General features: G+C 41.9%; 1 protein-coding gene across 1 annotated transcript; it reads right to left on the bottom strand.

Annotated features, from left to right (window-relative positions):
- Positions 1-1097: 1097 nt before the first annotated feature.
- USP1 (ubiquitin specific peptidase 1) lies at positions 1098-13468 on the bottom strand. The gene is made up of 9 exons (XM_027694389.1): positions 13358-13468; positions 12961-13154; positions 11563-11686; positions 11102-11209; positions 10418-10578; positions 9080-9792; positions 7828-7998; positions 6546-6747; positions 1098-2440 (listed from the first exon to the last, which is right to left on the bottom strand). Exons 2-9 carry the CDS (start codon positions 13119-13121, stop codon positions 1714-1716), a joined length of 2367 nt encoding a protein of 788 aa, XP_027550190.1. The 5' UTR covers positions 13122-13154; positions 13358-13468; the 3' UTR covers positions 1098-1713.
- Positions 13469-13886: the final 418 nt, after the last annotated feature.

Below are 13886 nucleotides of genomic sequence, written 5' to 3'. Positions count from 1 at the left end.
AAAAAGATAATTCTTGGGTCAGGTGTGGAAAAATAAACTTTCATTTGCAGGCTGAAATTCAGCAAACCTTAAAAAATTGCATTCTGTAATAGGATGGGGCTGCCCTTGCAAGGTAAGATCACTGTTATTTTTTTAATGTAGCTATTTCTTGGTTTAGACTCTGAAATTATTTATTATGATGCAATGCTTTCGAAAAGGAAAAGGTCTTAAGAGCATTTGTCATTCCAGCTTTTTTATCTAGGATATGCTGCAAAGTCAAGGCCTGTACAACAATCAGAGGTTGACACTAACATGGAAAATACACTAAAGATACTTTTCCCGAGTTACCTCAGTGTTTATACAACATTATAATAAAAGATTGTAAAAATTAAGTATTGCAGAATTAACTAGGTAAAGGGTTTTAGGGCTTTTCCTGTAAATAAATTAATTTGTATTAGAAAAAAGTTAAATATATCCAGGAAACCAGGGCATACTCACATCCTGGCTATCTTCCCTTGTCTCTCTGCAATCTTCATGTCTTTCTGTCCATCCCATGACAATTAAACACTCACCTTGCTTTGTGTCATATTGGTTAAGACTCTGTCAGTTGATAGGATTCACCTTAAATTGTCTAACAGACAATTTGGGATTTTCATCCCTAGTATTTAGTGCAAACATTTTTGGTTTTTGCCATAATCATCTGTTTACCCTGAACCTCACACCTCTGGTCATCAAGTGCCTTCAGGTTAGGATCTGCTGTACAAGAATCAGTTCAAAAAACCCCACAGAATGTTATTTTTAAAATCTTCCATTTCTTTAAGATAGTTTCCCACCCTTTTTATAACTGTTTCCAAATCACTTCCACTTTGTTTTTCCCCTCCCAACACAACAGTCCGATCTGGTTGTCTCAGATGCGTATCATAAGTTTTTTATTTCATATATACATTCTTAACAAAGCATCAAAGCCAAATGCTTTCGTTTTCCTATTTTTCAGTTCCAAACCCACCCAGACAAATATGCATATTAGAGGGCTCCACTCTTCAAAGTACAAAATTATTTTAATTACACTACACTCTGCCCGTGTTGACGTATTAATCACACCTATTTACACTTTGCCCTTTAACACCTATGCAACAAGATGCAAATTAGACCAGTCAAGCATTTCTATGAAGTTCAGGTCCCTCCAATGCACTAAACAAGGTTCCAAGACCATTTTCCTTGTGCTCTGAGTTGCACCAAGCAGGAAGGAAAAGGATCAGGAGAATAAACCATGTCGGTTACCCAAAGACTAAATATGAAGTGTTACTTCCCAAGTTACAAAAATACACAACTTCTGGTGAAATTTGCTAGTTAATATACATTTACTCCAGGGTATGAATACAAATAAATTTTATTTAAAAAAAAAAAAAGCTAATAATACAGTAGGCATGTCTGAGACCTAGAGCTGCGTTAAAACCACTACTGGGTGCTGTAGGCTTTGTTTAGGATCTATACAAACTGGTATTTCTAAAAGGTTGTAGCACTATTCTCCAGCAGAAAATTAAGGTGTGAGTCAAGTTCTATGTCGTGTTTTGTTAATTCAAGTTGAGCCACTTTACACTGAAGAAAAAGACCAAAAACATGAAGAATCAGTAGCTTCAAAAAACAAAACAGCCGTTTCTTCCAGGTAGTTTGGATGCAAATCAGACCAAGAGGTGTATGCAAATCCTGAATATTTACAGTCAAAATACAGTATCACTCTACAATTTTCTTATAAAACAGTAGGTAAGGAGTCGATGTAGATGACGATGTCGGAGAAAGAGAATTCAGAAAGTCCTTTTCTTCTGTGACCTTCACTTCGGAGTCATCGAAGAGCAGCCACTTGCCCTCGTACTCCTTGAGGCTCTGGAGCACGTACAGAGCCTTGTTTTCCAGCCCACTGGCTCCCACCCCGTTGGCCTCGCTGTGCTCTGTGCTGTGCTCAGCATTCCCTGCGCTGCGCTCGGGGCTCCTGCTCTCCGTGACCACGCTGAGGAACTTCTCAGGGTTGGCTGGTTTGTTGGGGTACAGGTCACAGTCAGACTTGCTCTTCTGCCCCCCGAGCAGTCCCACAGCTTCCATGTTCTTCTTGCTAAGGACCTTCCCTGGCTGGGCGGCACCGTTGACCCTGAAGGAGACCTCACCGTCGTCGTAGTCGTCGGTCACAGCTCTGGCCTCCTCCTCGTTGAGCGGCTCCGGTTTGAGCACGGCGTACGTGGGGTTGGCCATGAAGGTGCCCCTGTCCAGCTCCAGGCTGCTGAGATCCGTGATCTTGACAGAGGCCGTGTAGTGTCCACTGCTGATGGTGATGCCGCTGTGCATGACCACAGCAAATAATCCATAGGTGTCGTTGGTGGGCCTGGTGCTCCACTCCTCCAGGGACAGCTTGAGTGGCGTCAGCAGCGGAGTGTTGATCTTGGACAGGCCCCCATAGCAGTCAAACCTTCACAAGGGAGACACAAGTTAAACCCTTTCCCAATAAACATTACTTTAGGCCCATAGGCCCATCTGTTATTTTCCACATGTGATCAGGAGAAGCTTCTCCCTTCTCACTTGGGGTCACCAACATCTGTCCCAGGCACCCCTGGTCAGTAAAGGCACTTCTATGACTGTATAATGGTAAATTTTACAGCCTAGGAACTGTAAATTTTAACAATTTAAGATACTCCCTTTTTCTAAAATATCAACTAAATTAATTTTTAAATAGTGGTGATAAAAATAATTAGGCTAATTGTTATCATTCCTGCTTCTATCCATGCACAAACACCTGCACTCCCCCCAGACACCACTCTGCTTAAAAAGCAAAACAAAAACCTCAACAGCCAAGGCTGAAATAAGGAGGGTTGGGGTTTTTTCCCCCTCCTGAAAGAGTCATTCGCTAAGTAAAGAAATACAAATCTATTTTACTTTCAAGTAGCTTTAGTATCACTTAGAAAATCTGAGTGCACTGGTAGCAAGTGCACTGCCACTGGTGCGCACCTAGTGATGAGTAAAGTTACCAACACTTGCTACCAGAGATTCCTCATTACCTGTCCTGTGGTATTCCATTTTTTTCAAGCAATTCTCTGGCTGATTTACTTGGAAAAGCATTTGGTATTCCAGAAATACTCAGCATTTTGTTCATAGTGCACAAATTTACCATGAGAAAAGTTCAAGTCCTTTCATTGCAAGGATCTTCTACTGAGTTTGAAAAAAAATATTACTGAAATTCTGATCTTGATGAGTAACATATTGCATCAGCACAAATTAATTAACCTCTTTATTTAGTGATAGGTTATGATGTCCTAATAGATTCCAGTGATGATTCAGTTCTTGCTCAACTTACTTTCAGGGTGTCATAGGGAAAAATCCAGGGGAATACAGGCAAGCCCAGTAAAACTAAGGTTCCAAAATGCTCGCTGCTATTATCCTAAGAAAAACTATCTTGAATCCAAGGAAATTGTAGCTATGGCATAACTGCAGTAACAGACTCCTGTTTTCCTGTGTTTAGTTTTGATTCTGCTTCTCATCATTTCACTCATGTTCACAGCCATAAACCCTGATAAACATATCTACACACACATAGATCCTCAGTCACTCTCATTAACTGAAATCTTGCTTTAGACCTAAGCTTACCATAAACATTTGACTCCACTAAAAGGAACACAAAAAGCATATAATCAGAAATAATACAACTTAATTCTCTTGAAAATCCCTATTGTTAGTAGCCAGAAATAGAGATATTCAGAAGACAGTCAAGGAACAGAGAAACTGCTTGCTGATACTCCAGATCAGAAATCCAGTTCCACTCAAGCACACTGTGACAATCATATTCACACAAAACAGTAAAAAGCAGGGTCTACCTTTCTTCTGAATAAGATCCAGCAAAGATTTGGAGAGGAGGAAATAAGAGAGGAAATCTTTTCCTGTTAGCATTTTGTTCTTCTTAATGATAAGAATCTGAAGACAGAAAAATTGCATGCCAAGTACTCTGCCTGCTCTGACTGATGCACTTCACACAGAGCAAACCTGACTTCTGCAGCTACATCTTTTGAGGCTATAAATTAACTTTACCCACTGTACTGAATTTCACAAAACAAAAAGCTGATTTTCTCACCAACTGCTAACTTTCTATAGTGGAAATGCTTAATTACGTATCACCAGTTACACATTTCTCCTTAAGAGCTTCACAGCCTGAGCACACATGGCCTATGATTTTTACACACACACATGCACACACACACACTTGCCAAAGAGAATTACTTATCCCCAGGCAAGTAGATTTTTCACACTGGCTGCTTTATTTTAAAACAAACACTTTGCAAACCAGCATCTAGAAAACATGAATAAAGTCCCTATGAACTGCAAATATTTACATTACCCTTCATTTATTTACAACTCAGTCATCAGAGAACTCAGTAGAGCACAACTGAGCAAACAACATTTCCAAGTTTTTATGGGGGCTAAAGGAGTTGTATGAAGAATCTTAGTTTAAAAATTTAAGTAAGTTTGAAGCCAGTAAAACAGTTTGTTACTACTTTTAGCAATGACATGGTTTTGTCCAAGATAAAACATTCAAGTCAAAAACCAGGGGACTCTTCTAAGCAGTTTCAGCTTCATCACTGACTCCAGTTGTACATTGATTTTTTCACTCTGACTTCCTTAATCTCTGGTTGCCACCCTTGGCAGAAAATGTCTGGCATGACTGAGGACACAGGAGGAAAACCACAACAGACTGGATTCACTCTGACCTCGATATTGGTCTGAGTATTTTGGAGCTGAAGGTTGCCAAGGCAGAAGAAGAGGTGAGTGGCTCAGGAGATGGCTGGTTAACTTGAAAGTGCTTCCCCATGGAAACAAAAAGATAGTAAATAGAGGAGCAAATGGAAGATAATATTCAGGTTTCCTTTCAGGTTGTATTTTTTTCAATAGCCTATAATCATACCAGGATTCCATCCCACATCAAGAGCTACTCAACAATACAAGGGCATTTTTAAGTGTGCAACTTTAAGTCAATATATATTAAGTCTATATATATAAAGTCAATGTTTAAGTCAAATATGATGGACATCAATGAAAAGACAATTTTGTATGTTATGATCCTAGACTTGTATGAAAAGGCATTGCAGAGACAGAGGAAGCTTCCCTTCTACTTTGTCTGAAACCTGGATATTCCTAAAAAAAATACTACAAACAGGCAGACTGAGAAATGTACCTTTAACAATCTTAGCAAACTACCTGTAAAAAAGTAACAATACCATCCTCAGCACTGGATATTTCACAAATCTTAAACTGACCACAGTTACCAGCACTTGCTTAGAGAGCATCCTCTGACAAATCATCTGACAACTTAGATGTGGTATTTTTATCTAAAATATTGGTGACACAACTATTATAAACTAAATTCCATGGCAGACATCATGCATGAGGCTTCCTGCTGGTGAGGTGGCTCTGAATGTCTAAAGCCAAGTGAGGGGGAAATGCAGCACACAGGGAACTTTGGGGATAAAAGGTCAAACTAATTTGTGCCTAGAAAACTTACTGCCCATCCAAAGGCTCAAAGGCTGCAATAAATGGTGTACTAATTTCCTAAAAGATCTGGGAGAATATTTTATAGTTCTAAGAAGTTTCTCCTGATGACGCTTTCTGTCATTTTTCAGTATTTAAATCTCAGTGGAGAAATGGAGTTTACTGCAAAATGCTGAGTATAAATTATCATGACGCTGATTTATGTACAGACAGTACTGTAGGAATGGGTTTTTCTTTGGTTTTTCCTCCCATCTCAATTCTTAAGTATGAAAAAAAACCCACACAAAACCACCTCACAACCTCCTTCAAAACATAAGGATTACTACAATTATAACATCAAACACTGATTGCTCAGTAGTTGAACATCAGTGAGGCTGATATTACTGTATTTTTAAATTAATTGATCAATTTTTTGGTGTGTTAGCTCTTTAAAATATTTATCTGCTGATTTTTCCCCCACAGATTTTAGTGCTCACATTCAGGTAAAGTACTAAAATTTGTATTGTAAAAATTGCAAAAAATTTGTACTAACAGTATTTTTCAAGGAATTGATCAATTTTGGGTGATGAGTGCTAGCTCTTTAAAATGTTTAACTCCTGATTATTACTAGTCCCCACTCACATTCATTTTTTTAGTACTTACATTCAAGTAGAGACTGGCACTGTGACCATAAAATTCATATTTGTTCTAATTACTTGTTCTGTTAAAATACTTAAAGCGGCCTCTAAACTCACAGGGACAGGTGATATTTAAAGTAAACAAAGTTTTACGAAAGATCAATAAATCAGGCTGTTTTTAAAGAGTACAGCTAAAAAATTTTTGTCAAGAAGTCTCCTAAAAGTCAATTTTCCTGCAGGTAATTTCTGCCACTGCTCGTAAGAATAAAAAGCCTTTATGAAATCAGGAGCTGCATCCCAGCGATTTAAGTTCATTTCAATCTGGAAATCTGCTTTTGGCAAAGTTACAAAGCATTTTCAACTCCTGTGATAAGATTTCCCTTCCTCCAGGACACTGTTTCATAACAGTCAATGCATACTCACTCCAAGCCACTGGCAGCAAAGCACTTCAAGTGAATTGTTATAACTTCGGGCATTTTATCGAATAAAAGGCTGCGCTCGGCTTCCGTGTAGTGATGGCAGTTCTCACAGAAATATTTGTCCTCTCCCACAATCCTTTCCACTGAGGCAAACTGTGAAATTGCCCATTTCAGAGTCTTCGTTTCTGTTTTTGGCTCTGGAGAAACTAGAAAAGAGAATCGTTACATTCACAGATACACCAATATTTACATTTCCAATGCGTCCCACCAGAACAACAACAAAACAAAACATGTCAAGACAGGCTCAAAAACGACAACGCTGTAAAGAACACTCAATACATCAAATAGATGTATTGGAATATTTGGAGCATTTCAGGAAGGGATGAAAGTGTCTCTTACTTCAAATGTAAGGTTTTCCCAAAGCTTGTTTCAGATAACACAGAATAATTCTGTTGCCACGTTTAGAAACTGGGTCCATGAATTTCACTTATTAGGGCAAACATCCAAAATAACTGGAAAGTTCCCTTTCACTTCTTACATTTTGCCTCCCCTGCCACCCTCACACTGCTGACAGGATCACCTACACTGACAGCAGCATTTTACACATTAACATTTCCCCACACATTTTACTCTGAGTCCTTCACCAAAATGGGGAGTAAAGGCAGTAAAAGCTGCTCCAAATTAATTCCATGGGAACTAAAATTAATTCCCTTAAAAGTCTCCATTTCAAAATTTAGTATTATCATGCTTACTTTCTAAAATACCTAAAAACTACAAATAGATCAATAAAATTTGTGAAAGAGACCAGAGAATTAACATTGACAAAGATAAAACAAATGCTACTAAGGCAATAACAGTCTAAAACACTAAAAAAAAATTTTAGAGTAGTTAACAAAAAAAGCTGGGTTCTCTTTAATTTTTGAGGAAAAAAGTGCCAATATTTCTTTTAAGAAGAAAAAGCAGAAAGATTCCTTATCCAGGAAGAATGGGAAGACCTACATCAAAGAAAATACTTATTTATAAGCAGGAAAACGTACCAAAGTGAAGGACTGTAAGCAGTCCATGATATGTGTTAAGATTCGAAACAATTTTAATATTATCTGGATCTGTCAACAGTATCAGCACTGTGTTTCCAAAGTCTAAAGTTAATCAGGACAGGAGATAAGAGCCTCTAATTTTAGTCAGCACAAACAGGAGCCATGTTCCTTGATAACCACAGCACTGTCCTTCCCCATGGCTGGCTGAGGCAGAAACACCTCTCACCCCTTTCTGAGACAATTACTTACTTTCAGAACTCTCTTCAGCTTTAGAAAGTTCATCTTCTTGCACTGGAACACTGATGTCCTGAAAATCTTCTCTCCTTTCAGTAAAGCACTCGCACTCCAAACACCTTGTCCTCAGCACTAACTGGCCCTGGAACAGTTTCTCCACCAGTTCAAAGACAGCCAGTTCTGTACCTAGAGAAAGTACACGTCACATCACTGAGCAAGCTGCACTTTATTCCAAAGACTATCCTTGGCTATCCGTGGAAAATCACCATGTTACAGCCATGGCCTTTTAGGGATCCCACATAAGAACTAAAACAAAACTACGTATCACGTGCAGTTTTCAGAGTATCATCTACTAGTAAGTAAATACGGAGCCTCCGTCTCTTGGCCCTCAAACTTTAATTTCCGTTTTAAGATTGGGTGCTTGTTTTATACTTTAAGTGTGGCGTTCTGGAATATTTGTCACCAATGCACTGACTTCTTAGTATGGACTATCAGCCTCCTCAAGGAGCGTCACATGTGTGGGTTTGGCTGGTTTCTATTTATTCTCAGTGTTCTCCTCCAATACTTTCTAAATTTGTTGGCCAGTTTTGGTCAAATCTGCTGAAGAAATGCAGATCTCAAAGATTCTGCATTCCTTCAATTTTTCATAAAATTGGTGGGTGGGTCAGAAAGTTCCAAATTGTTAAGTACTGAATTCATACTCAGCCCCTTCTCTCAACAGATACCTTGTTTCATTGACACAAAATCCATACCTGCCAGCCAATTAGAATATGTAATACATCCTGTGTCCTTCCTAGTTCTTGGGAACATTGGGAATATGGGACAAAACTAAGGAATAGGGAGGGAAGGAGAGAATATTGTTTGTAAACTTGGGCACAAAGCCATGGTCAATGGAGTTTGATGCCATTTGCTCCTGACCAGCATCTTCCTTTAAATCTTGAATCCATCTGCTATGTCTATGGATGACAAAAATTAGTGATAATACAAACCTGGCAATGTTCTGCCTTTTTTTTTTATACATATATATTGTACAATGATTACAGAATGTTAGAGGAATACCTTGAGATCTAAGCTAAACAGGTCAAGTTATAAAAAACAATTACAAACATGTATAAAAATAAATTCTTGTTCCTAAAAATCTTCTTCAATTCCTGAAAATCTAATTTTGTGTTTAGAGCTCTGCAGGCTGTGCAGTCTGAAGACTGACTTCCCACGCATTGTACTTTCTTAATCATACTAATTTTAAGCCCATCACTTGTGCACCAACCTTCCTTTTTTGGTTCTTTTTCAGTTCCCTTTTCATGGTGGTTTTCCACGGGAGATGCTGGTTCATGATATTCTTCTTTACTGTCACCATTTTCGCACTTGGTAGATGACTCTTCGAGCTCACAGTCACATTCTTTTCCTGGGTCTTTGGATCCCAGGTTTGTAGTTAATTTTCCTAGACTATAAAATTTGGACAGAATGCTGGGCTGTTTGCATGAGGATTTTAACCAGTTTAACCTAAGCCGTGACTTTTTCTGCGTGGGCTTCGCGCTCTCGCTGTCCCCGGAGCACTTGGCGATGGTGTCGCTTTGGGTTTCCAACTTCTCTCCTGTTGCTTTCCTCTTTGACCTGGTCTGCCTTTGATTTTCCTCTGCTGCAGTTTGCTCTTTTGACACTTTGGATTTTTTCTTGGCGTTGCCGCCCTCGGCGTCACTTTTCCTTTTCCCGTGTCCCTTGAGCAGCTTGTCCTCAGTGGCGTCTCCATCATGGCTGCTTGGAGTGGGATCCTCCTCCTCGGCAGCGCTGCCAGTCCCGTTGCCCTCAGGGATTGGGTTGAGTTTTTCCTCCAGTTTAGCTGCAGGCTCCTCCATGGGCAGTTTGTTCAACTCTTCCTTCTTCAGCAGCTGACATGTTTCCTGGATGTTTCCCAGGATACACTGTAGGACTTCCTGGGCATCGTGCTGCAGGTATCCTTCATACATGGGGTTCAGCTCTCTAGGGAAAAGAAACAAGCAGAGCAATGAGGATTAGTTATTCTTTGCTAACTGGGTAACATGATTTGAGATTTAAATTAGGGATTTAGACAGAAAAGTCATGGAGGGTCCTGTCTAGGCCTAGAGAGGAGTTCTCTCTGTCACAGAGCCATGGGAAAGTTCAGCCTTAGGCATTTAAACACACACTGAATTGCAACCCAGTGGTGCAGCTTCTCAGGTCAAAGAGAATCCTTCACCATCCCTGGAAGTGTTCAAGGCCAGGTTGGATGGGGCTTGGAACAGCCTGCGATAGTGGAAGCTGTCCCTGCCCATGGCAGGGAGTAGAACTGGATGATCTTTAAGGTCCCTCCCAACCCAAACCATTCCAAAGTTCTATGACACTTCTGTACCTAAGGCTAAGCACTGTTTTAAACCCTCTTCTGCATTTAAATGACATTCTTACCAAGTTAAAATTTACTTCAGGTTTCTGACATCATGGAGGTAACAATAAGCACGAAAATTTTACTTCCTATAAGGCCACACCAAATTTAAGACCATCTACCTTCCACCAGCCTCTGAAACTGTGCAATGGTAACAACCTGGAAAAGTCAGGAGCAAACCCTGACAACACTTAGGGTGATTTGTACCTGAGGGTGTTCAGGAGCCTTCGGGGTTGAGTAGCAAGTTCATCTGTGTACTTTTCTGGGTTTAGGAGAAAACTGGCTTGAAGCTGCTCAACTGACAGAATCAAGGAGTGCAAGCTGCAGATGAGCTCGTAACTTGCCAGGGGATCTTCTTTACAACTTCCCTGCAATAACAATGTAAAAAGAACAAAAACACTTGCAGTTTTGTCTGTAACAAGTTAAACTTTTCTCTCCTGCCCTCCCTTAGTTTTCTAACAGATATTGGACAGATTTTTTGTGTGCCATGGGAGCAGGTGGGTTTCAGACAATATATTTCTTGTTCTTTTCAAAGTGGAAAACAAATATAAAAGTCAAATTAGCCATTATTTTAAATCCTGAAACCATCCTTGCCCAAACTCCAATTTCCATCCACTCAAAGTACTGTTATCATAATTATCTTAATGCCAAATGCATGGTGAGATATCTTCTCAAATTTCTTGTTTAAGACTCGGGCTTAGAAGTTTACAGATCCTCTGAACACTCATGTTTGAACACAAGTTCAAAACAACTCAAATATATCTTTACCTGAAGTAGCACTGCAGAAAACAATGCTGAAAAATTTGTTAAGAACAGAAGAAATCAGTTAGATTTTCACTAAACTTCCTGCATGCAGCCTTACCAAGTAAAGAACATGTGGAGATTTGTTACCTTTTCTGCCTTTTGCTCTCCTTCATCCTTCAAAGATTCTTTCTTCTTTGAAATGATGTTATATAAATGTTTTACTCCAGTTTTAAAACCAGGACAGAAATATAATACCTGAAAGCAACAGTTGAAAAGAGGAGAATAACCTGAGTAAGAGGTTACTCTACATAGAAATCCACATTTATGATCCAGCCAGCTCTGCACCTCCCCAGGCTGTGCACAGCACACAAAGATCCAGGATTTTTCACAGCAGGGAGGAGCCCCAAGTATGGAAACTGAAAAATTACCCAATCAGGACAACCTACAGTGCACACATTTCCTGCAGCAGCATATCCCCCCCCCCCCTGTAATTAGATTCTCTTCATACTATACCCAGACATCCATGGAATATCAAACTACAAATCTCACCCACTTGTGCTTAACCAAAAAAATCCCCTTTTTGAGGTCCCCCTTGACCATGCCCTCACCTGCAGGACACTGTTCAAGTAACAGGTGTTCCCCAGGTTGTTCAAGCCCACAAAAGGCAACATGTTGTCTTTTTTCTCACAGCTGACAAGGGAGGGAGGCTGTGCTGCAGGAACAACCTGGTCACTGTGGAACAGAGAAAACAGGGAGTAAGAGACAGCTTTGGAAAAGGATTCCTTCACCTCCCATCTCAGAGCCACCTGACATAATTAATCACTAAGATACACAGCTCAAAATCACATCAAAGTGTGTCTGAGAGCATCTATATTCACTCTGGGCACTCAAACACAAACTCCTCAGCTATAACACCACCCAAAAAGAAACAATTTTACAAAAATCAGCCAAATCTGCTGTTAGTCCCAACACTTACTTTTCAAATAATATCAGGAGACCAGTTTAAGGAACAAAAAAAGTTCACTTTTAAATACTTTTGTACATTCTTTGTTCATTCCTAAGGTAGAAAAACGTGTCTAGAACATATTTTCTATTCCTGTGCCCTGCTCCAGAGTCATATAATTTCTGGATGCAAAGCAAAAGAATAAAAATAGAAAAACAAAATTAAAAGAAACCAATGAACCTGACACATAATATACTGATTATCATTATTATTAATCACTGATATAAGTGATTAATGCACTGTATTGACACAACAGAACCAAATTTTAAAGACTCCAACTATTTCTAACTGACCACAATCAAGCAACTCTGCTTTTTCCCACTTAAATCCCCTCATTAGCAAAGAAATGGGTTGATAGATTTGCTCAGGGCTTGAAGAGCCCCAGTGAATGACAGGCAGCACCACAACCAATTCATTTCCTTGCAGTAGAAACAGCCTTTAAAATCCAACATCTTTTCATTAAGATTCATCTCGCAAAAAGTTATATTTTAATATAAATAATAATATAAATAGCTCAGCAGCAGAGTAACTACTTATATTAACTTGAAACAAAGCAACTTCTTGAAGTGATCATAAAGTTTGTGCCAACTAAGACATCCACAGTGTGGCAAAGTTGTTCCCTTAAGACAGCTGTAGAAACTGGTTATAGCGATTATTTAGTTTTAAAAGAGAGTCGCTTATTCAAGTGATCCCTAAAGTTTGCGCCAACTAAACATCCCACAGCGTCGCAAACTTGTTTTATTCAAACAGTTATAAAAAATCAGTTATTGAGATTAGTTTGTTCAGTTTGATTAAGTTGGGTCGGGGGTTAACTTAATTTAAACGCACGTTAATTCAGTCTTAAGCGCACGTTAATTCAGTCTTAAGCGCACGTTAATTTAATTTAGCGCGCGCTGCAGCACATATTTATATAAGAACACGAAACTGAGTCGAGTGGAGGACGGAGCATCACCGGACCGACACAACACCGCCACAAAACAAACTTCTCCCGCGCGGGACTCACATCTCGGCGCCTCTGAACTCCGCGCCCTTCTGCTCATTTTCTTGCGCCTCGGTAAAATCCAGCGCTCTCTTCGCCTCCTTCTTCTGGAAAAGCTTCAGCGACAGCCTGTTCTTCTTGCTGGGGCTGGCCCTGGCGGTGTCGGCGGGCAGGACGCCGGGCATGGCTGGTGCGGGGCGCGGCCGTGGCGCTCACACCTGGCGCGCACACACACACACACGCGCACACCAGGCGCCATTTACTCGCCGCGGGGCCCCCCCCCGCCGCCCTCCGCCCCGGGCTCGGGCCGCCCCCCCGCGCCCCCCGCATGTCCCCCCGCGGCCGGCGGGCCCCGGGCGGGCGGCGCGGCCGCTCCCCCCCCTCACTCCCGTCCCTCCCCGTCCCTCCCTCACACACTCACCGCTACATCGCGGCCCCGCTCCCGCTCGCCGTTGCCATGGAGACCGCGGGCCGCGCGCCCGCAAACTTGGCGCGTTTTTTTCCGCGCGCCCGCGAGGACCCCCCCCCCCCCCCCCCCCGCCCCCCCCCCCCCCCCCCCCCCCCCCCCAACCCCCCCCCCCCGCGCCGCCCGCCCCGCGAGAACGCCGGAGAGGGAGCGCGCCGCAGGGCGAGCACAGCAGCGAAAAGCCGCGCAGAGCGGCGGAGGGGTGTGCGCAGGGAGCTGGCGGTGACACCGAAGGAGCCTCGGTGGCAGCGCGCCGCCAAGAGGGCGCGGCACGCCCGCCGCTGCATCAGGCAGCGCGACGGACAGCCCGCCGAGGGCCCTGGCTGAGCGCGCGCGGGCGCTGGTAACGGCCCGGCCAAAGGGCTCTCGGGCTCGGGCTGTACCATTTCGAGGGGACAGCCCGGCCCCCCCCTTGCCGGCGCGCGGTGGATCAGTCCCGCTGTGGTCGCGCCCCCCCAGCCGGCTCAGCCAATCAGAGGCGCTG

This window comes from Neopelma chrysocephalum, unplaced genomic scaffold (genome assembly GCF_003984885.1).
Source record: "Neopelma chrysocephalum unplaced genomic scaffold, ASM398488v2 Primary Assembly neopelma1_97, whole genome shotgun sequence".
NCBI lineage: Eukaryota > Metazoa > Chordata > Aves > Passeriformes > Pipridae > Neopelma > Neopelma chrysocephalum.
The sequence above is the reverse complement of the archived record's forward strand: the minus strand, read 5'-3'. Positions and strand labels throughout refer to the sequence as shown.